The 23,564-nt window shown below is 46.6% G+C and overlaps 1 protein-coding gene across 3 annotated transcripts in view; it reads left to right on the top strand.

Annotated features, from left to right (window-relative positions):
• The window catches only part of helz (helicase with zinc finger), a 48,638-nt gene extending 29,425 nt beyond the window's left edge, over positions 1–19,213 (top strand). For 2 of the 3 annotated variants that reach the window (XM_080494242.1, XM_080494240.1), the window contains exons 19-33: positions 560–678; positions 2,003–2,148; positions 3,110–3,257; positions 4,658–4,841; positions 5,729–5,957; positions 7,377–7,689; positions 10,525–10,570; positions 11,459–11,646; positions 11,819–12,023; positions 12,164–12,246; positions 12,350–12,941; positions 14,508–14,778; positions 14,975–15,647; positions 16,269–16,563; positions 17,763–19,213. In XM_080494242.1, the coding sequence (XP_080350368.1) occupies positions 560–678; positions 2,003–2,148; positions 3,110–3,257; positions 4,658–4,841; positions 5,729–5,957; positions 7,377–7,689; positions 10,525–10,570; positions 11,459–11,646; positions 11,819–12,023; positions 12,164–12,246; positions 12,350–12,941; positions 14,508–14,778; positions 14,975–15,647; positions 16,269–16,563; positions 17,763–18,139 (3,869 nt within the window). In that variant the 3' untranslated portion in view covers positions 18,140–19,213. Of the gene's footprint in view, positions 1–559; positions 679–2,002; positions 2,149–3,109; positions 3,258–4,657; positions 4,842–5,728; positions 5,958–7,376; positions 7,690–10,524; positions 10,571–11,458; positions 11,647–11,818; positions 12,024–12,163; positions 12,251–12,349; positions 12,942–14,507; positions 14,779–14,974; positions 15,648–16,268; positions 16,564–17,762 lie in introns of all 3 variants that reach the window. The other variant, XM_080494241.1, reaches the window with a different exon arrangement.
• Positions 19,214–23,564: the final 4,351 nt, after the last annotated feature.

The raw sequence follows: 23,564 nt of genomic DNA, 5'->3' as shown, positions 1-23,564 counted from the left end.
AACTCTCATTTGCCATGCCGTTTCATCCCCTCCCCTCACGTCACCCAGCACAGTGAGCCTTTTAAACCGGGGGGAGGCCACCGTTCAGTCCCTTTCAAAACGCCCACACAACATTGCTTTTGTTTTGCAGGACTGCTACCATTTTGTGGTCTTAAACTTGTATTTATTTACACGAGTGTGGTTGTATGCAAAGTAGTTGCAGGCGACTTTCTATGCCTGCATATGTATTTAGTCTATGATTTGCATGACATGGGTGTAATACTTCATTGAAAAAACAAAAGCCCTAACATTGTTGCTTTAAATAAAAAGTGTGGCGATGGCGACTACTTCAATTGTTGGCCAGTTCCAATTTAGTGGTTTAGTGTACTTTCATGAGACTGACCAATTTTGTGTTTTTCTTTTCTTTTCCACTTGTATGAAAATTGTAATATTTGGTAGTTATTATTGAAGAAAATACCTCTGATGTCCCTTTATAAAAAAACAACAACAAAAAAACACCCAACATTTAAATGGACAAATGTTTCCCTTTGTTGATGCTTCATGTGTTTTGTTTTGACAGGGTTGTTCAGTCACATCCTGTTGGATGAAGCAGCTCAGGCTATGGAGTGTGAAACCATCATGCCTTTTGCTCTGGCGAGCCAGACCACCCGCATCGTGCTGGCCGGAGACCACATGCAGGTAAGAAACAAACATGACTGCATCTCCTTGTGACAAAAAAAACCAACAAACTCGGCCGCTCTTTGCTTATCTACTGTGATTTTTTTTAATGTGTTATTCAAAGATGGAAGTGGAGCCGTTAGAGCGAAGTCCTGGGATCTTAACATTTTATTAAAGCGTGCTTTCACCTACTTCTAAATACAAAGCAGCAGACGGCAGCCTCCGTGGAGCTGCAGCTCCAGCCACAGATGACACAAATAGAAACTCCCGTCAGTCAAGCTTTCTGAGCCAACACAAGGAATTAAAACCTCGTTTCCTTGACTCCTGCTTTTCAGACAGTGCGCAGGATTACCAGTAGGAGGTGGACGAGGTTGAGGCGAGAGGCTGCCGTGCAGTAATTACTTGATGCTTCTCAACTCTTTCTCGGCTTAAAAAAAAAAAACGTTTTAAAGGACAATGTCTACTTGTTTGTCCATCTGTTTCCTCTCAGTGACTCTCTTCCTCTTGTCGGTTTACTCTTCACGCTCAGAGCAGCTCAGTCACTCTGCAGGCGCAGAAAAGACATTGGCCTTCATCTTTCTGCTTCCCCTCACTCCATCCATTCATCTCTGTCCTTTCAACAAGCAGAGGCAGCTATTTAGCTTCATTGATGGTCAATGAAGGCCAAGACCTCCATTGATTTCTCTCTTTAGGATTGACTGCTAAATCTCATTAAAGCAAGCTGACCCTCTCCACGGGCACACTTGCATTAATGCTCGGCCTAAAAGTAAACCTCCGTTTTTGATCCGAAGGGCATCAAACAAAAAATTTTAAAGGATTTTTGTGTGTGTGTGTGTGCTGAGGATGGTTTGTGTGCATTTAATAAATCGGTTCTTTCAGACAAACACAACACATTTTCACAGCGGGTTGAAACTTGATTACGCTATATTGTATAAGTATTGGAGCATTTATTTAATCGTGGATTACTCCCCATCTTATTTAAAGCAGTATCTAGGTCTAATAATTGCTTTTATACCAAATTAACTTTGTGGTGTGACTCGGCCTGTTGCCACTGGAAGGCTTCAGAAGTGTCACTTGGTCTAAAGTCTTTCAGGAGGGGATTTCCATCAAATCCTGATTGAGGTGTGCAGTTTTTGAGCAAACGGACTGTAACACTGCTGGAGTCTCGAAATGTAGAGGTTAGAGTTGTAGAGTCCTTCACTGTTAGTTGTGGGTTCGCTTTAGTTGAGAAATTGTACATTTTTGGTTGACGGGAGAGGAAACGTAACGGTGTAGTAGCATTTTAAATGTTTGATTTATTTTGGAACCTTCAAACTAAGAGTCCTTTCTTTCCTTTGGTTCACAGCTCAGCCCATTTGTGTACAGCGAGTTTGCACGGGAGCGTAACCTGCACGTGTCGCTGCTGGACCGACTGTACGAGCACTACCCCTCTGAATACCCCTGTCGCATCCTCCTGTGTGAAAACTACCGCTCCCATGAAGCAATCATCAAGTAGGTGTGAGCCTTCAACACTGCCTTGTGTGCAATCTAAGGGTTCAAGCTGAATAGATGGGGAACCAGAGGACCGGGGTGGTGCGGCGGTTCACTGGTTCACTGGTTCCCAGCCTCTCCGGGGACGCAGCTGTAGTTCATTACTCCAAGGAAATTGAATAACGGCAACAAAACGCTGTTCATGCGTGTGTGTGCGTCTGGCTCATTGTGGTGTTCAGTAAATGACCCAGACTGGATTTTATCCAACATTATAAAGATGTAGGAGTGCAGATTTGACACCATCCAACCATCTGACATGCAGGTCAGACCAAGCATAAATCCTGCTCAGGCTGCGTTCAAGCAGACGCTATATATATATATATATATATATATATATATATCACTGTCAGGTTTGCTTTGTTCTCCATTTCCCTGATGGCTGCAGTGCCTTACTGGCACCAACATAAAATCTTAGAGATTTGATCATCCTATTTTAATTTGATGTAATGAAGTACACTGTATTCACAGAGCAGTTTCAGTGAAACTTGAATATTCATTACAACCTGAGACAAACAAATCACAAATGATTAAACCAAACACAAACATGCACACGATCACAGTAGTTCAGAATAGGTGGATGTTGAGCTGCAATTTCAAACATTGCATTTTACGGGTTTGACTTGAATCATTTGTTTTGATCAGAGAGATTATGGAATATCAATAAATACAATCGTGATTGTATTTCATGGCTGAAATAAGTCAACATCCGTCAAAATCAATGAAACAAGTATGCTATTTTCTTGAAATATGTCGGGTTTGTGAACAAGTTCTGACTTAAAGATGGACATTTCAACAATGTTGATGCTGGGTTTTATTATATAAAATCCTCTGTGGTGTAATTTTTCTTGCAGATTGATGTTGCGTGATTTTATGATAAATTGTCTTGCCTGCTTTTCCTCCTCTGTCCCCCGCCTTCCTAAAGCTACACGTCAGAGTTATTTTACGATGGGAAGCTGATGGCAAGTGGGAAGCAGCCGTCCCATAAGGACTTCTACCCTCTGACCTTCTTCACAGCCAGAGGAGAAGATGTTCAGGAGAAGAACAGCACTGCCTACTACAACAACGCTGAGGTAGGCTGGACAGACGCAGCCTTCACATGCGGTGTAATTGCTCCGTGTGCATCTTTCATGTGAACTGCCACCTGAAGCATATTTTATGTGCTTTGAGTCGATAAAAATTCCTTACTAGAACTTGTTACCTCTTGACTTGTAATTATGTGGTGAACCAAAGCGGTTCAGCTCGACACTCGCTGCTAATTGCTCTTCCAGTTCCTCAAACTCTGAAGAGTTATTAAATGTGCTGCATTTAATCCACACGAGGCAGAGCTGTCATTTTCTCGCAGGATTGTAATCGTGTGCATTGCCTTTCCCGGCGGCTGGTTCACTACCATGTCAACTTTAAAATCCTGGCCCTCACTCTCATAGCCCTCCATAATCTAATCTGGAGCTCACTGAACTCCTGGAAATGAACAATCCTTCTGGCTGTTCGCCAGGGCGCTGAGATCGTTTAGCCTTTCCATAACTCACTGAGGACACTCACTGTCCTTTAAATGTGGCTGGAATTGAAACCCATAAACCTCATTAGGAACCCAACCAAGAGCTTCATGTGACGCCCAGGATCTCAGTAACAGTCCCAGCTGAGAGGAGTGGTTCTGTACCTTCACCAGGCTGTGGCCCCCAGACCCTCTTCAGACACTCCAACCAGTCGGAACATGGACGCATCTTGATTTTACTGCGTTGCTGTCAGACGAATTGTCTCTGGTCTCCCCGATACAGCACCCATGTCAAACAGTTAACATTATCATAATCTCGGGAATTAAAATGCAATGGAGGAAAAAACCGGAGCCGTTTGCTTGTCATGTGGGAGTGTCTTTGATGGGCTTAGCGTCAAGTGGAAGACAATATTTCCACGGCAGTTCAGAGCCTTGAACAGTATTCCTAAGCTCTGACCTCCAGGTGAGTCGGGGGCCGACGACCTCCCGTTGGTGAGGTTGATCCCATGAGCACGCTGCCCATTGTGGGAAGCTATAAATTGTGCTCTTGTTGTGAATTAAAGCCACAGGATCTGTCTCCTGGAATTGTTGATGTTTAATATGGTGATTTAGATCTCGTCAGCCTTTGAGCTTTCACAGCACTTCTATTGGGCACTGCTTACTCTTTTAATGATGGACCTGGGTGGCTCAGAGGTGTATTCAACATAAAACCTCCTTTGTTCTTCAAAGAATTTGTCCCCAACTGATCCCTTTTAACCTATGATGAATAAAAACATCCCCCTCTCCAATGTCTGCTCTCACTTCTTCGTGATGTGAAAGAGAACGTGGACTCTTGTTTCCCCCTCGTTCTCACATCACTATCTTCAAAATATATTCTTCATTGTCTCTACCACTTACTTGAAGTCGTACTTTTTTAGTGCAGAAAGACACCTTGAAGTTAACGCCTGAAAATCTCTGTTATATTTTCCATCTCCTCAGGTGTTTGAGATTGTGGAGCGGGTGGAAGAGTTACGGAAGAAGTGGCCGGTGTCCTGGGGTAAGCTGGACGACGGCAGCATCGGCGTGGTGTCGCCATACGCCGACCAGGTGTTCCGTATTCGTGCTGAGCTCCGGAAGAAGAGGATGCATGAGGTCAGCGTTGAAAGAGTGCTCAATGTCCAAGGTGAGACGAGCGACTGCTGTGGTTTGTATTTGTGTGGCTTGTGATCACGGACAAATATACCGATATGCAGAAATCTACACGATAAATCAGCGGCATGTGAACTCCTGACGTTGATTCTACAGGTGGGGTCGGTGGTACCATTGCTAGAATCCTGCTCTTCCAAAATGTTGGAATATTTTGACCTGGAACCAAAATGATGAACGCATTACAATTAACGGAGAAATTGGCGATAAAAACTGGAACAGTAAGCTTGAATGCCGGCCAGTTTGTAAAGCAGCAGGCCTTCATTCATCTGTTGTGACCAGGATGTATCTGCAGGAGAAGCTACAGCGGTCAGAGAAACTCCATGATGGTTGTGTGAAATGATATGGTACTTCTGAACCCAGAACAATGAATCCATATGGAGCCGCAGGCCTTTGCTGCCCGTATTGCCTTCACACGATGATTTGATATGCATAAAGTTTCCCCTCAGCTTCAGCCTCGTTAGGCTCCGTCTTGTATGGCATCCAGCTGCTTTCTGCCGGCAGTTAACCTCATTAATCACGTGAGAAATGTGCGAAAATATGGTGAAGCTAAAATCTAGTTTGTGTTGTGTTGATGGTGTTTGTGCCCCCAGCTGCTCTGGGTTTTGGGAGATTTGTTTATTACTAGATGCATGTTTTTTTTCTATTTATAGGCCATTTTATTTGGCATTCACATTTATTATAGTTGCGGCGCATTCACAAAACGGCTCACAAGTTGTTTGTGTCGGTTGATAGCAGCATATTGACCACCGGTGGGCAAATTGGAGTCGCACGTTTTTCCCCACTCTCAAAAAAAACAACAACAAAAGTTTGTTTCCTGGTGATGATCTGCAGAGTTACTAACAAAGTGAACTCTTTTGACAGGTAAACAGTTCCGGGTGCTTTTTCTCAGCACGGTGCGAACGCGGCACACCTGCAAGCACAAACAGACGGCCATCAAGCGCAAAGAGCAGCTGGTTGAGGACTCGACTGAGGACCTGGACTACGGCTTCCTTTCCAACTACAAGCTTCTCAACACGGCCATCACAAGAGCTCAGTCGCTGGTTGCAGTGGTGGGAGACCCCATCGCGCTGTGCTCCGTCGGCCGCTGCAGGTACATTTGACCCTTCGGCTTTCTGTTCTGGGACGTTGTAAATGATGTAGTTTTATCTGATTGAGCCTCACTATTTATGTTTGTATTGTTATTGCATTTTAACTTCTAAAGCTTTCACAGAAAACAGAAAAAACAAGGCTCTTGGGAGCTCTTGACACAACACTGAGGCCAGAGCTAGGATACGGGTGATGCTACCAGGAAATGGAGCTACTTCATAGCTAGCAAAGCCTTGAAAACATGATGTCCTGCTCAGTTTGTAAAATCAATCATAATGCAGCAGTTGTAGAAGTGAAATTTTTAATTTATTTAATTTTTGACGTTTCACTGCACTTCGCACTAGAAGGTATCATAAATATGGCTTTATGCTGAGGTTGTAGTAATTTTCTGTAGTAATATTTAGGTTTTTGCCAAAATATAGACATTTCCATCACCTATAATCTGCGCCACAGCAAGGAAAAGTGTAAAAGTTAAACGTTTGAGGGATTTTATGGCACTATTTTGCCAGGCTGGTCCACTTCAGATGGATTTGTGCTGAATGTGATCCAGAGTTCAGGTGAAACTGATCATTGGCTCCGAGCCTTTTTTATTATTTGAATCTGTTTAGCCCACCTCTGCGACTATCTCCATAGCAACCTTGTTTTTGTCTATGCTTGTCAGCACTACATGTCAGGGTTTTTTCTTTATAGTTGCTGTGTTTGTAAATGGTCAGCGGACAGACACTAAGCAGTCATCTGCAGGGAAAGGATGCGTCGTTTACCACACTGAAAGGTGTGGGATTGTACAGCAACTGAAGGAAGTGTGAGGATGTAGTCAGTGAGAAGTCGCCTTGCTGCTTGAGGTGCTGCTAGAACAGTCTTTGGATTCCGGTCGTGTGCTCTAATGGAGTTTAGCAAAGTCCACTAGTGACGGTCTGCAGGCACCAGGAACGACGGAAGAAACAACTTTTAACGAACGCCTTCTCTTCCCCTCCATCGGTGTCCTACTCGGGTTCTAGATAAGAACAAATGGATTAAATGAGTTCCTCAACCCATTTCCCCTCAGGGGAACGGTGGCCTGCACTGAATCAGGCTCTAGTACCAGTTACATTACAGTTACAGTGGGAATCCAGAGTGACCGTCTCCTCATTTGAACCCAGTCAAAGAATCGATTCTGAACTTGTATCTGTAGGAGATAATTATTTCAACTGAACGACAAATACTGTTTGAAAATGATTTTTGAAATGCAACATTTTAACTTCACTATCACGCTTGTCCTTGTGCATTTCAGCAATTTCACAGTTGGCTTATTATTCAGTTCTCAGAAGTTGATTTCAAGGATTTTTCAGCACCATTAAATTTTCCGTCCCAAAAATATGAAGCACATTATAAGAATGCAAGAGAAACTCCATGTTCATTTTTTTTTTTTCTTTCTCATTTTCAGAAAATTTTGGGAGCACTTTATTTCCATCTGCTATGAAAACTCGAGTCTACATGGCATCACCTTTGAGCAGATCAAGTCTCAACTGGAGGCCCTGGAACTGAAGAAAACCTACGTCCTCAACCCTCTGGCACCAGAGTTCATCCCCCGAGCGCTCAGGCCCATGCAAGGGCACCTCTCTGCTCCGCAGGGCCTTCATCCCCACCACCATCCTCATCCTCAGCACGCACAGCCCGCCTCCAACAAGCAGCAGCAGCAGCAGCAGCAGCAGCAGCAGCAGCAGCAGCAGCAGCAGCAGGAGCAGTCGCCCCCTAAGGTACGCTGCTTCACAGGGGGGCCGTTCTCCTCCTCAAGGAATCACTGTTGACATGCTTGTGCCTCTTTTTAGTTTGCTGGTTCCTTTTGCGTTTCGATGACCATGACAATGTTCATCTGAAATAGAATAAACAAGCTGCAACTGCCGGTTTATTTTATATTTTCACATGTATTTGCTTTGACTGAACACAGAAGTGTTAATTATGCGGCCTGGCAGCTCACGGCACCACAATAACACCCGTCTGAGCTCAGAGCCGCTTGTCCACCAGTGCAAAGAATGGAAAGATTTCATCCAGTAAGAAACAAGTGACTCTGAGGTAAAAATGGCAAGCCGAGTGAGAAACGATTTTTCTGTTACGGATGTGAAATTGTCATCCGTCTCTGCCCATGATGCGGTCCGAGACACACGGAGAACCCGGCACTCTGAGTCCTGGTACGGATTCAATCCACACTAGTGACCAGCACAAGTTCAATGTGAAGCAAGTCTTAAAAATATCCCTGAAACCTTTGTTCATAATCCGTCTACAAATCTGCTCGACACACTCAAAGGCCTCAGGTTGTGGCTGTACTCGTCGTCTGTGAAGTGACGTGTCTTAAATTAATTTGTCTGGTAGATCGGGGTGAGTCGCTTGTCCAAAAAAGGCGATTATCAGAAATAAATTGTGCTAAATTCTTTTTGTTTTTACGCTGTATGCCTGTGTGACCACGGAAGGCAATCCTTTTGGAATTAGTGGAAGGTGAACAACTCGGATGTAAAATAGTTTGGAACGAAGTGTGTTTTGGTGGCTGAGCTCAGGTTTTCTCCGTGTGTCCGAGATAAAGGTTAACCAAATCACAGCAGCTGCCAGCCGGCTGCCGTCTCCCACTGGGCTTAATGAGCCAAAGCTCTGCAGCATCGGCCGGCTTTGAACCTGCACCCCGTCTCCCCTTTTTCTCTATACAGTGAGACGGGATCGCTGCTGCAGCGCACACACCAGTGTGGCGCTTCTACATCACATGGCGTCAGTGTTGCAGTTTATCAGCGTATTCTGCTTGAAGCTCCCGTCGAGGGAGTCTTTGCTCATGTTATCTGCCCACACGTTAAAAAAAAAAAACAGTACACCCACTTACCATGCAGCTGTAATTCAGTTATAGCCACTCTTCAGAGTTTAAAATGTGCCTCACGGCCTTTTCTGTTCAGTTGTGAATTTTAATCTTTCAGCATTTTGCATTTTCACACTATAAGCTCTGGTGTCTGAGCTATTCTGGTGTGAACCATCCTCACTGCACACGCAGCACCACGGTGGTTAGAATATAGAGCAGCCTTCATTATGAGACCATTCCCATTTTATTGCCGCTGACAGTTACGAAATGGTTTTTGCAAGCCAAATCTTGTTTTAATAGCAATGATGAAATAATTATTATTATACTGAAAACAGTTGTCATTAATATTTTAAAGCCCATTATTACACTGATGCGCACAGGGATCATGTTCATGCACACACATACTTAGTGGAGGTTTATGTTTTCTTCTCACATCGTGAGATATATATATATATATATATATATAAATCAGATATACTAATTTATTTATTTTATTTTTTTTATTGAAGTTGATCAGTAACATCAAATCAGCAAAATATAGCATATTTATTCACTTTAGAGACACACAACAGATCTTTTTTTATCACATGAGCCGTTGATGAATTTCTAATAAGCCGGCAGATCCCCGGTGTTCACGGTCCTGCTCCTTCATGGCATGTTTACTTTGCCATCCGAAGGGTTTGAGTAGCAGCATTCGAACGGCTCTGGATACCATTTAACACGTCATCATGTGATCCCCGGTGTTTTCACTCGGTCACGGTTCAGTCAGGTCCCTGCAGTGTTCTCAAATATAACACGACTCCACGTCAATGTCCATTTCACTGAATCTTTGTCCACGTGTAATTTGACAGACGGATACACAAGACCTTGGAAAAAATGTATTCATAGTATTATCAAATAAAATCAGTTGGCATAATTACTATTCTTTGACACAAATGAGGTTTTCATGCAAAAACAAAAGCCTTTTGTCACTTGTGTTGAATATGTATCACACATATGAACTGCTAGGTGGTTTTCAGCAGGGGGGGGGGGGTGAGATCAGACCACCAGGACGTTGAGGCACCATGTTCTGCCCGGTGTGTCTGACATCCCACGGTTAATGTTACCGCCTGAAATAGCATCCAGCCAAAGCTGCGTCTGCCTCAGAGCATCACTCCTCGGGTTTAAGAAGTTGTTGTTTCTCCAGATCTGACTCGTTTTGCGCAGCAGCCTTGACGTCAGCCCCGTTTTATTCCACGTCTGTGATGCTGTGCTTAAGCTGCTAGGTTAAGTGGAGTCAGATTGGAAGTGAACAGAACGTATATATATATATATATATATATATCTCTCTGCTGTTGTTTAGTTTGGCTCCTCCTCAGGTTTGCTCCCTCACAACTGTATTTCACACACCCGTAAACATTGTCTTTCGTCTGTGTGACAGAGTCGGACACAAAGATTAAATGCTTTGGCAGGATGTTGCTGAAGTCATTTCTTCGGTGGCACCAGGAAGTCGTTTCTGCTCAGCTCGGCTGTCGCTCTGAACCATATATCGAATACTGAATTCCTGCATTTTCACTTGTGCCCTCACACGTCTCCTTGCAGTGAGTGTGTCTGTACTGCGGAACATGTCTGTCATCATGTCAGTGCAGTGTTCGCTGCTGCCACTCTGCTCAGGATGCAGATTAGATGCTTTTATTAGAATTCCAGCAGTTCAAATAATCCAATAACTCCCTGACTTCTTTTTCATGTGACCTGGAACTCTTTTATCTTTCAGGGGAAACACGCAAACCACACGGAGCACCTTCCTCCTGACGGCTATGGTGAGTTCATCAGGCTTTCTCTAGCAATCCGCCGTACTGCGTCAGAGCCCTTTGCTTTCCAACCAGCTCTTTATGTTTCCTCTGTCACTGCTCTTTCATTCTGCAGTTGTTATAACAGTAACGCTATAGATCTGTCTGAAATCATTCAGTGGCTTCTGTTCTGAAGTCGACTGAACTCCAGTGAGGAGGACAAACAAAACGTTTACAACCCGCCTACTTTATACATATTTAAATTCAAAATACCTGTCCTGTGGTAATAAGGTCGGATAAATTCTTTCACTCCCTCCGAAGTTGTGTTATGATGTACGTTATAACATTTCTGAATTAAAACTGAGAAGCAAACGTGTAGCTCACGACCACAAGGTGCTTCGGACCATCGTCGGCCTGTTTGTGCTGCATGTTGATGTCTGGAAGGTTCTCCATTAATACACATGGAATCCATTCCAAATAGATGGTTCCAAGATTAGAAAAGTAGACGGGCACATATGACGGCCAAATTGATATTCAGCAATGAAAATGTTGCTGTAAAAATTCCCTGCTTTAAATGCAGTATTGTTCTCTATAGTCACTATTTACTGCAGTACAAGTCCCCTGCAGTGTGACATGACCAGATAGACGCATGAAGGCCGGGGGCTGGTGAAGACATCAAAGCACTTCGGCCTTCAACCACATAATGAGGAGCAGTGAACGACAATACTTTGCTTTTGGGGCTCATAAGCAGCCCACATTAATGAAGATTTATCTTAAACATCACATATTCCTGGCTTCCGTTTATCTTCATCTTCTAGTACGTCTTGTATTTATACTACATACAAACTCTGAATCAGATGATCTTTTTGTATTACTCAGGGTTTTTTTTTTTTCAAATGTCTGTGTGTCTCATTGCAGTCCAACCAAGCCCAGCCGTGTTGATGGGAAACCCCATTCGCGCTTTCACGCCGCCTCTGGGCGGCACGCCGGCCGCTATGGGCAAATCACCCAGTCCTGTGCAGAGGATCGACCCTCACACGGGCGCCAGCATCCTCTACGTTCCCGCGGTGTACGGTGGAAACATGGTCATGTCCATGCCCCTGCCTGTAAGACACATTTTAATAGATTCACAAGACACCCTGTGCACTTTTCAACGTCGGACAATTCAACCTTTTGTATTAGGAAAATGTAACAATGCATACTCCGGTATTACTCGAGACTTAAGATGTCATTGATATGATTCAATATGGGTTTTTAAAAAAAATGTTTTATTTGAAGCTTCCCTGGCCTGGTTACCAGAATCGCTTCGCTGTGGACCCTCGCATCATGAGCCACCCTGCCGCCATGGCCTACAACTTCAATCTGCTGCAGGCGCAGAACCGAGGCTCCCCTATTCCGTACAGTGGGGTGACCCACCCCTCTCCGCTTGGAATGGGACAGCCCAGCCCAGACAAGGAGCTGCAGGCGGATCCCATCAGAAACGGTGTGCTTTTAGTTTCGTTGCCTGTTGGGGGGGGGGACAAACAAACAAAACTGGTGAAATGGGGGAAAAACAATCATGTTTTCCGAACAACAAATCAATCATTTATTTATTTAATGGTGTTTTGTTATTTTTTTGCTCAGGGAAATTAGAAGGATGTCCCAAGGCAGAGCAGAGCCGTCTCCAGACTCCAGAAAGAAAAAACACAGATATGAAGGATAAACAGGCAAGTTGTTGAGATTTGAACATTTCCCTGCACTCACATTGAACTGAAGTGGACAACTCTTATGTCCACGTGCCTCCATCTGACTTTATATGTTTTGCTTCAGGGAGACTTGGACCCGGGTCAAAGTCGAGGTGTGGATTTGCAGACGGAGGGGCTGGTTGGGTTTCCCAACACGCTGCTCCATCGAAAAGACCCCTCAGCTGCTCAACGACCCCTCAACTACCACCTGGCGCCCCCCAACCCAGCTTTCCCCCCACATCCAGCCAGCGGGAGAAACTTCCCCCAACAGTATCCCGTCTCCAGGCTTCCGTATCGGGTCAACCAGCCTCCGCACCCGGGGCTGGCCCAGCAGCAGCAGCAGCAGCAGCAGCAGCAGCAGCAGCAGCTCAGCCCTGCCTACTCTGGTGGAAGTCACAGTGCTTCCTTCTTCAGTGGCGCCATGCCCACTCACAGATCGGTCCAGTCGCCCACTCTGGACGGGCCGGAGTCTGGAGCCATGGAGGAGATGAGCAGCTCCATTAGGACTTCAATGGGGCACCACCCAGCAGGGCACCACCCAGCGGGGCACCACCCAGCAGGGGGCCACCACCCAGCCGGCCACCACCCAGCCGGCCACCATCCTGGCTCGTCACAGCATAACAGGGTCAGCAGCTTTGGAGAAGATGGCCAGGACGGGAACCTGGCAGACGGTTTGGGTGAGTGGATTCTATCCCTCGTTATTAGCCCCGGAGAAAATAATACCCATGGTGTTTATGGATAAATAACTAACATCACACAGGAGTTGGCTTTGAATGCACTCGTAAATTAATCTGTGCATGAGACGGAGAGATGAAGTATGTAATGAAAAATATCTTGCATTTGTTGCAATACCAATTTTTGTATTTACTTTGTGATTCATCAGTGTGATTAATTGGATAAAGACACCCTGACATTTAATTCCATCATGTTAATTGTTGCAGCAGTCTGTTGGATAACAAATATATCCAACACACAGTGGCATATTAGAATTAGGTTATTTAATTAGGTTCTTCCAATAAACTCAATAATCATTTTTATAGTTTTTTTTAGTTTTTGGTTGAACTGGCTTCACTCACACATTTTTAACTTCATGGTTACTTTTCAAATTTGTCTCGGTATGTTTTTATTTGAGTTACATGAATATAACTCATTTTGTCCATTAATGTGCTCAAACAAATAGTTGTTTCTTCAGTGAAGTTGTTAATTCTCTATGACATGGAGCACGAAAGACTGATTAAGTCAGATTAGGCCAATACTTTCAGTATAAATGTTCAAATAAGTGCAGTTTGGCTTCAACCAAATGAATTAATTTTTTACAGCTTCTGTATTATCTTGGAAGTCCATGCTACTCTATTACATAAACAATATTTTAAATGCAATTGAAAATCAATATCGAACCGCACGTCGATCAAAACATTGGTGCGCATTTTAAAATGTTAATACTTTGAACGTGGTGTCAACTTGTTTCTTTTGGCTCATGTGATGTGAATTATTGAGGCATTGAGGAAAACTATGTTTGTATTTATATAGAAAACTGAGAAACATGAATATACAAACATATGAGTACTTGGGATTCAAGAATCGACGTCATGGGCGCATTAATATCAAGTTGAAATGCAACTGGATGTGTCCTTCACACTGAGTTTAGTTTGGCTGCAATCAGCCGAGCGTTGGGCAGTACTGCAGTACTGCAGCCGAGTGTTGGGCAGTACTGCAGTACTGCAGCCGAGCGTTGGGCAGTACTGCAGTACTGCAGCCGAGCGTTGGGCAGTACTGCAGTACTGCAGCCGAGCGTTGGGCAGTACTGCAGCCGAGCGTTGGGCAGTACTGCGGTACTGCAGCCGAGCGTTGGGCAGTACTGCGGTACTGCAGCCGAGCGTTGGGCAGTACTGCAGTACTGCAGCCGAGCGTTGGGCAGTACTGCAGTACTGCAGCCGAGCGTTGTGTGCAGGTTTTTATATATTTAGTTTTGTTCAGAAGTGCCAGGTTGTGGGACTGAAGACGGGAAACGACCTTCCTGACATGCTGATTATTCCTACTTTGCATTCAGAACCGCACAAATCTGTGAATTGTGTGTTGCTGGTTAAAATGGAATTATATTTTAGTAACACAAGAAACAGGATTATAACTCCTTTTACTTGGTTTTTATTTTGAGAATCTTGGCATCCTAACCGTTTCACAGACGCGTGCAGACCACAGACCACACCTGTGACTCCCAAACTAACCCCGTGGTTTCCCTTCAGACCTCCAGGGTCCGTTGGCTCTGGAGGCCCTGAGCCAGCAGCAGCAGCAGCAGCAGCAGCAGGCGGCCAGGCTGGGGCAGTGGGGGGAGGCAGCAGGCCCCTTCCTCCAGGGCGGCGTTGCCTTTCCTTTGCCCCAACAACTGGCACACCTGGCTCAGCCCAGCATGGCGCGCTTCCCCCATCAACTGCTCCGCGCAGCCAGCTGGGGGCTCGGGGCCAATATGGACGACGAAGCGGTTCCTTCTGCCTCGACTGGGCCACCTTTCACCAGGTAGGGGGTTTTTCTTTTTTAATTAAAATTGACTATTAGTTTAACTACTTTTCATCATTTCTGTCACTTTGAGATAATGTTGATTAACCAGATTGATATAAAACAGTGCAGACAATGACGTCTTGGTTAGTTTGCTGTCTTTTGCCCCGAGAACATGTCGCATAGTAAAGGAACCATGTTTCCCCCCCCCCCCCAGATACCCCGGCCTCTTGAGAGAAATGCCTCCGCAGGATCAGCCTGAACCCAGAGACGCAGCAGAGATGCAGCCTCCGCCTCAGTCCCGCCTCCTGCAGTACCGCCAGACCCAGTCCCGGCCTTCAGGCGACCCCCCGTCTTCTTTAGCTCCCCTTTCAAACCACGCCGGCCCGTTTCCATCGGGGCTGTACTCCCACGAGGCGAGTCGCAGTCTCCTTAGTGACAACCTTCTCAATAACCCCGCCCTGCAGCAGCAGCACCACCCGGGAGCCCCCATGTACAACGCTGGGGGCTTCTCACATCAGCCGCCGGCCCACTCTGCCAGCCCCCCTCCATCCCAGGTCAAGTACCTCCTCCAGGAGGCTCCGTGGCCGCACGGCGGCGCCACGTCAGTGAGTCCGCCGCAGCAGAACCACCTGCTGGCCAACCAGGCTCACAGCCTTCCTTATGGACTGCCCATCATGGCTCACCCTGGCAGGCAGGACAATGTCCACTTGATGCAATTTCACCATCAGCACCAGCAGCAGCAGCAGCATCAACAACAACAACAACATCAACAACAACATCAACAGCAGCAGCATCAGCAGCAGCAGAATCCGGGTCCTGACCAGGAGTCGTACCACCCGCTGTCTCCCAGGACTTCAGCAGCCACAGCCATTCACAACGTAGACGAGGTGACGCTTCTTCATATTTCGCTTGTCTGACGGGTTTAATACCATTTTCCCCTCCAAATGGAATAAATCACACGTTGGCTCTCACAAAACTATACGTCTTACTTTTTGCATGACCTGTTGTCTGGTAGGACGAGAAGCTTCAGGTGCGTTGATGCTGCAGCTCTTTTCAAATGTTCTTCTCTCCTTGTTGAAGTGCAGCTTTTAAACCACACTTTGAAAATAAGTAAGACCTTTGCTGGAGGCAAACAAAGACGTGTAATTGTGATGATAACTTCCCCGAATCTGATATGTGGAGAGATGAAGACGTGATGAAGGCTTCTTTTCCCAGAGGAATGGAAGCGTGTGTTTCCCCCCCTAATGTCTTCCTTCTGCATTCTTTCATGCCACAGTGACTAAACTGATATCTGGTCTCATGCATTTGAAAGACTGCTAGTTATTAATGATTATAAATATTTGATCAAGTCGTCGACAGGCATTTAATTCGATCTGAGCAAAGCCACATTTTGGTTTTCAATAATTAATTTGATAAAAATGGACGTTGTTCCGATGGCCCCCGTCTTTATCTGCCTCCCTGTGACCCCCCCCCCCCCGTGGTCTAATGCCGTTGTGTCCTGCCTGCAGTATGAACCCAGGGGTCCGGGCCGGCCCCTCTATCAGCGCCGCATCTCTTCCAGCTACCCGGACGAGTCGTCTCCAGCCGGCGCTCACGGCGCCCTCTGCCAGCAGCCCCCGCCCTGTGCACTAGACCCCCAGGACCACCTGCACCCCCACATGCAGCATCATCAGCACCCCCACGCGCCCTACAATTATCCCCCGCACGACCACCTCTGGCCCAGTAACGGCGGGGGTCCCGGTCCGTTCCAGAACATTCCATGTAACGGAGCCGGGACGCTGGCTCAGCACCGGGACCTTCTAGGTGGGTGTCGCTCTTCTACTTCTACTGGAGCTGCTCCGTGCGCTAGCTAGCTTGAGTCCGGGTGTGACGTCAGGGAAGGAAGCGGGGCAAACGCTTTGACTTCCATGTGGACAGTGTGGGGGGGGGGTCTGCGTGACGTCATCGTGTCTAATAAGCTAGCTCTATCTTTAAAACCTCACAATCACTTTATTAACCCCCAGAGGAATTCTTTAGCAACGCAGCACCGACACGACGTTTCCAGCTCCGACCACTGGGACTATTTTCAGGGAGTTTAGCGAGGAGGAGGAGGACGCAGCTTCACGCTGACAGCCTGGGGGCGCTGCTGCTCCTTGTTCTGATGTCAGCTTTAAAACGCTGACGTCTGGCGGCAGAGCGCCGCCTGCTGGACAGCGGCTGTGATAACGTCCACGTTGCTGCGTTACTTTGATAACGTTGCACGTTGCTGCGTTACTTTGATAACGTTGCACGTTGCTGCGTTGTTTTGATAATGTTGCACGTTGCTGCGTTGCTTGGATAATATTGCACGTTGCTGCGTTGTTTTGGTAATGTTGCACGTTGCTGCGTTGCTTTGATAATATTGCACGTTGCTGCGTTACTTTGATGACGTTGCACGTTGCTGCGTTGCTTTGATAACGTTGCACGTTGCTGCGTTGCTTGGATAATATTGCACGTTGCTGCGTTGCTTTGATAATATTGCACGTTGCTGCGTTACTTTGATAACGTTGCACGTTGCTGCGTTGCTTTGATAATATTGCACGTTGCTGCGTTGCTTTGATAATATTGCACGTTGCTGCGTTGCTTTGCAGTGTTTTTAACGTAAAATCCGTCCAAACAGCAACATGTTATGAAAAGTAGGACAGCACAGTGCTGCTACGCTAGCCTGCTGGCCGGCTGCAAACTGTGGACTGGATTTCCTGAACGGTGGCGGGTCTCAATGAGACGTGGAGTAAAGAGACAGGAAATCCAGTCCACAGTTTGCAGCCAGCAGGGAAACACTTTCAGCAGCAGTGAAGCAGACGAGGCTTCATGGATCAGAAATCTCTCACCCATGAATTATGTCGGTATCAGAACCCGATACTGGATCGGATTCAGCCCGGTCCCTAATTGGAACATGTTGCCACTGTTTACTCTCCGGGATACGTTGCCATTGTGCTCGCCACCCTCCCTCAAGGTGTCTCTGTGTTTCCTGTCCCCCACAGCCTCCAAAGCCCTCCGTCAGACGGAGGAGCAGGTGAAAGCCGAAGCCTCGGCGGCGCAGCAGACGCATCCCCACGCCGTCAACTCCCTTCAGCACCAGTTCCCTCCTCTCATGCCCAACAGCAAGCAGCCGCAGCCGCCGCCGCCGCCGCCGCCACCGCCGCCGCCATCGCAGGCTCCCGCCGAGGCCGCCCAGGGGGCCCCGGGTTTAAGCAAAGCACCCACCATGTCCTACGCCAGCGCGCTCCGCGCTCCACCCAAACCCCGAGCTGTTCGCCCGGAGCAGGCGAAGAAGAACAGCGACCCCCTGTCCCTCCTCCAGGAGCTGAGTATAGGAAGTTCCAACGGTAGCAATGGGTACTACTCCTATTTTAAATGAGTGGCGCTTCTTCCACGTAGTCCATAGGCCAGGAAAAGAATGGAGAAAATAAAGGACAAAAAAAATAGAAAAATAGAAAAAAACCACAAAAAAAAAACAGCATAAAAATAGTTCAAAGTGCTTTTACAAATTGTTTCTATCAGTAGATTTGTTTTCTGCTTCTTGTTTCATTTTAACTTTTTGATTTGTAACAGTCCTTTTTTTTTCCTTCCTGTTTCACATATCTGTGAAAAAAAGTAAGTATATATAATGAATGCATTACTGGTATATATACATACTCATTATGTATATATGAATATATACTTATATTATCTACACTTGTATATGTACGTAATGCTAAAAAAACAAAAAAAAAAAAAAAAAAAAAACCTATAAAAAATAAAAACCCTAAAATTAAAAAAGGTGAGACTCAGTTGGCCACTTAGCTTATTTTTCTTTCCTGAAGTTGGTTTTGTTGAAGTATGTTCACTTTTTATTTCTTTTATTCTTCCCCCTGTTTTCAGTGGACGTTAGCGGGCGCAAGCTAAGTGGTCAACTGACAGAATCTACATGGAACAGTGTATAGAAGTAGACACATTCTCCTCTAATCTGTACATAGAAAGAAAATAAAGAAGACTGAATTGTACGCCACAGACATGTCCTTAAATCCCTCTTATGCTTAACCATTCACATTATGAGTTCTCTCCTCATTTTAACCCTTAGACCTCCTGACGGGAATCCTCCTCTGTGACTTGGTGGTAAATGTGATTATTTATGCAGCAACGCCCAGAGTCATGTTGGTGATTTGTTTTACTTTCCACGAGCTGCCAGCAGAAGTAGAGACGCCATTCCTCCTCCTCTGTTCCCTCAAACATCTCAGAGCTCCAGGCCGTCGGTCCTGAACGCCTCTTCAACCTCCGGTCGCCTCCGTACCTGGTGGAGCAGCTCCTACCTGGTGGAGCAGCTCCTACCTGGTGGAGCAGCTCTTACCTGGTGGAGCAGCTCTAAGTGGAGCAGCTCTTACCTGGTGGAGCAGCTCTAACCTGGTGGAGCAGCTCTAACGTGGTGGAGCAGCTCTTACCTGGTGGAGCAGCTCTAACGTGGTGGAGCAGCTCTAACGTGGTGGAGCAGCTCTTACCTGGTGGAGCAGCTCTAACGTGGTGGAGCAGCTCTAACGTGGTGGAGCAGCTCTTACCTGGTGGAGCAGCTCTTACCTGGTGGAGCAGCTCTTACCTGGTGGAGCAGCTCTAACGTGGTGGAGCAGCTCTTACCTGGTGGAGCAGCTCTAACGTGGTGGAGCAGCTCTAACGTGGTGGAGCAGCTCTTACCTGGTGGAGCAGCTCTAACCTGGTGGAGCAGCTCTAACGTGGTGGAGCAGCTCTAACCTGGTGGAGCAGCTCTTACCTGGTGGAGCAGCTCTAACATGGTGGAGCAGCTCTATGTGGAGCAGCTCTAACATGGTGGAGCAGCTCTTGCCTGCTGGAGCAGCTCTAATGTGGTGGAGCAGCTCTTACCTGGTGGAGCAGCTCTAATGTGGTGGAGCAGCTCTTACCTGGTGGAGCAGCTCTTACCTGGTGGAGCAGCTCTTACCTGGTGGAGCAGCTCTTGGTGGAGCAGCTCTAACGTGGTGGAGCAGCTCTAAGTGGAGCAGCTCTTACCTGGTGGAGCAGCTCTAACGTGGTGGAGCAGCTCTTACCTGGTGGAGCAGCTCTTACCTGGTGGAGCAGCTCTTACCTGGTGGAGCAGCTCTAACGTGGTGGAGCAGCTCTTGGTGGAGCAGCTCTAACGTGGTGGAGCAGCTCTTACCTGGTGGAGCAGCTCTTACCTGGTGGAGCAGCTCTTGGTGGAGCAGCTCTAACGTGGTGGAGCAGCTCTAAGTGGAGCAGCTCTTACCTGGTGGAGCAGCTCTAACGTGGTGGAGCAGCTCTTACCTGGTGGAGCAGCTCTTACCTGGTGGAGCAGCTCTTACCTGGTGGAGCAGCTCTAACGTGGTGGAGCAGCTCTTGGTGGAGCAGCTCTAACGTGGTGGAGCAGCTCTTACCTGGTGGAGCAGCTCTTACCTGGTGGAGCAGCTCTTGGTGGAGCAGCTCTTACCTGGTGGAGCAGCTCTTACCTGGTGGAGCAGCTCTTACCTGGTGGAGCAGCTCTTGGTGGAGCAGCTGTTGGTGGAGCAGCTGTTGTCCCAGTCACGACCTACACACTGCCGCACGTGAGAACTAGGAATGATGTGGCTTGTCGTTGTTTTGTTTCCTTTGTGAAAAGGTTTGTGTGACTGAAGGTTTGTGAAAGTGAAGGCCGATGGCGAGCGGCGCGGCGGCGCTGTGATGCTTCCAGTCGCAGGTTTCTGAACAGCCTGGGAGTCTGAGAGGCGGAGCTCAGCCTCACTTGACTCATTGGTGCTCCTCAAGTCCGTCGCCTCTACGTGTTGGTCTCGGGGTTAATCCAGCGAACACGTTGTGCAGCAGCAGCTCTGAGCCTCAGGCTTTTCTATCGTCACACTGAAACATGTTCAGTACAATAATCCCGTTTTACTCTCTCTTCTTCACTGCTTCTAAAAAAGGTAGAGCAAAAAACATCCTTTAGATTCTCCTCACATTCTAAACAACTTGTAAAGAGAAACGGTTGATTTGGAGCTCTTCACTTTGTTTCAGAGACGAGCTGCAGTTTCCTAGTGAACAGTTAAAAATCAAGCTTTCAGTGTTGCTTGAAGAAACCGTCCAATGAGGTGTTTGACCCCGAGGGCTTTGACCTGCTGGCGCTTCTCCACTGCTCAGCTGAAGCACGGCTCCTCCTCTTCCCACACTGATTCTGTTTCTGAGATTCTGTACGGATCCACTTCCAGCCCTACGTTCACATTGAAAACCTAGAAAAGTAGCCGAGTTTTAAAAAGCAAACCAGGCGCTTCGTAAACCTGCGACTGTTTGTGTTGAGAATGGATCAGTAAAGTAGCGTTGCTGCGGCGGCGTTGGGTTCTCTGCTCCCACCGGTTCCCCCCCCCCCCCCCCCCCCCCCCCCAGAACCTCGCCACCGACCATTCCCCTCCACTGGCTGCTGCTTTTATCTCCCTGTCATTTTAAAAACGGTGAAACGCTGCTGCCGGCAGTCGCCCAGCTCTCGTTTTGATCAAGCTTCATGAACTGTTAGCGCTTTTTTCCTTTTCTGCAAATCGGGGGAAAATAAACGGTTAAAAAAAAACAAAAAAAAAATCATTGCGCGGTTTCTCGTTGTTGTGAAACCGAACCGCGGCTCGTTTTCAAGCAGACGAACGGTGAAGTCGATGGATTTTAATTTCTGGTTTCAGCCATTCAGAGGTCCAGATTTGTCGGAGAACAAACTTGTAAATATGCATTTTCTAGATATTTACAAACGAGAACTTTGGGAGCACCTCCATTTTGTAGAAGCTGTTCAAAGAAGAGGTGTCCGCCCTTTTTAATTATGCAAATTCACACACACACAAAAAAAAACAAAAACAACAAAAAAAAAAGCTGATGGTGAATTTAAAATGGTAGAAAAGGACAAAACCTGGCTGGCAGTTGTAAAACCTCGTACGTTTTTAGATCTAGTTTAGTTTTCAAGGTGGAGTCTGATTTGGCAGAGGAGAGTTTCTGTTGCAGCTTTTCAAGAGACGACTTATTTCACTGTACAATACATATTTTGAAGTACATGTTGCTGGATTTGTTCGGTTTCTCTCACCACTTTACAGCTGTACAACAATCGACGCAGTTTTCTTTTTCTCGTTTGTTCTTTTTTTTTTTTTAATGTGAAGTCTGTTTTCTTTTTATGCATGTGGAGATGACCTGGCTGGTTTTTATCAGTTTGTTATTGATTTATGGATTGAAAAAAAAAAAGAAAAAAACAACAAAAAAAACAACAAAAAAAACCCACAGAAAAACAAAAAAAAAAAAACCCAAGAGCTTTTGTTCAACCTACAGAGTCAGATTTTGATATATTATTTGATGTGTACAATAACCTGTGACATTATCAAACAAAACTATTATGCTATTTTACTAATGTGTCAATCAAATATGTAATGCTCATGTAAGTTTTTCTGTTTCTTTTCTTTCTGCGGTTCGTTGGCGGAAGTTGAGGTTGCTCCCTCGCGTCCTTCACTGTTGATCCGCCACAGCTCGTCTCTCGTCCTAGTGCTAACTCGCTTCTCCGGCTTCTCCTTTATTTGTTCCTGAAGTAGAAGAGATTGAGCCAAAGACATTTTAAAGGGACTTTGTTCAGTTTTTGTTTTTTTTTTTCCGCCTCAATTCGATAAAAGTCTTTTCTCTCCCGTGTCGGAGCGCCGCTCTTTTTATTTCTGTCTCGCAAACATTCGGACTTATTTTTGAACCCTCTGCCTTTGTTTGTGTGTGTGTGTGTGTGTGTGTGTGTGTGTGTGTGTGTGTGTGTGTGTGTGTGTGTGTGTGTGTGTGTGTGTGTGTGTGTGTGTGTGTGTGTGTGTGTGTGTGTGTGTGTGTGTGTGTGTGTGTGTGTGTGTGTGTGTGTGTGTGTGTGTGTGTGTGTGTGTGTGTGTGTGTCAGAGACACGGGGAGCAACCTCCTGCCCGGCCAGCAGAGAGCGCTGTGTTCAGCCATCTTCTCCTGTTGTGTGTTCTCTCCTCGGTTCTCCCTCACTGCAATGGTTCCCCCACTGGTTCTCCCTCACTGCAGTGGTTCCTCCTCTGGTTCTCCCTCACTGCAGTGGTTCTCCCTCACTGCAGTGGTTCCCCCACTGGTTCTCCCTCACTGCAGTGGTTCTCCCTCACTGCAGTGGTTCCTCCTCTGGTTCTCCCTCACTGCAGTGGTTCCCCCACTGGTTCTCCCTCACTGCAGTGGTTCTCCCTCACTGCAGTGGTTCCTCCACTGGTTCTCCCTCACTGCAGTGGTTCCCCCACTGGTTCTCCCTCACTGCAGTGGTTCCCCCACTGGTTCTCCCTCACTGCAGTGGTTCTCTCCTCGGTTCTCCCTCACTGCAGTGGTTCCCCCACTGGTTCTCCCTCACTGCAGTGGTTCCCCCTCACTGCAGTGGTTCCCCCACTGGTTCTCCCTCACTGCAGTGGTTCCCCCACTGGTTCTCCCTCACTGCAGTGGTTCCCCCACTGGTTCTCCCTCACTGCAGTGGTTCCCCCACTGGTTCTCCCTCACTGCAGTGGTTCCCCCACTGGTTCTCCCTCACTGCAGTGGTTCCCCCACTGGTTCTCCCTCACTGCAGTGGTTCCCCCTCTGGTTCTCCCTCGTGGGTTCAAAGTAATGATTAGATCTGTTTTCCTCATTTCACTTGGTGGTGGTTATAATAAAGGATTTAGACTGTGTTTTAAAAGGTTTATTTTCTTCTCTCTCTCTTTTTTTTTTTTTTTTTTTTTTTAAATTTGTTTCTCTATTAAAGTGTTTTTATTGAAACTCCCCTGGGTGCCGCCTCCTTTCCTCTCCTGCACTACAGCTGGATGAACAACCCTCTG

Source organism: Blennius ocellaris (genome assembly GCF_963422515.1).
Source record: "Blennius ocellaris genome assembly, chromosome: 3".
NCBI classification, from domain to species: Eukaryota; Metazoa; Chordata; class Actinopteri; order Blenniiformes; family Blenniidae; genus Blennius; species Blennius ocellaris.
This window is presented reverse-complemented; position numbering and strand designations above follow the sequence as displayed.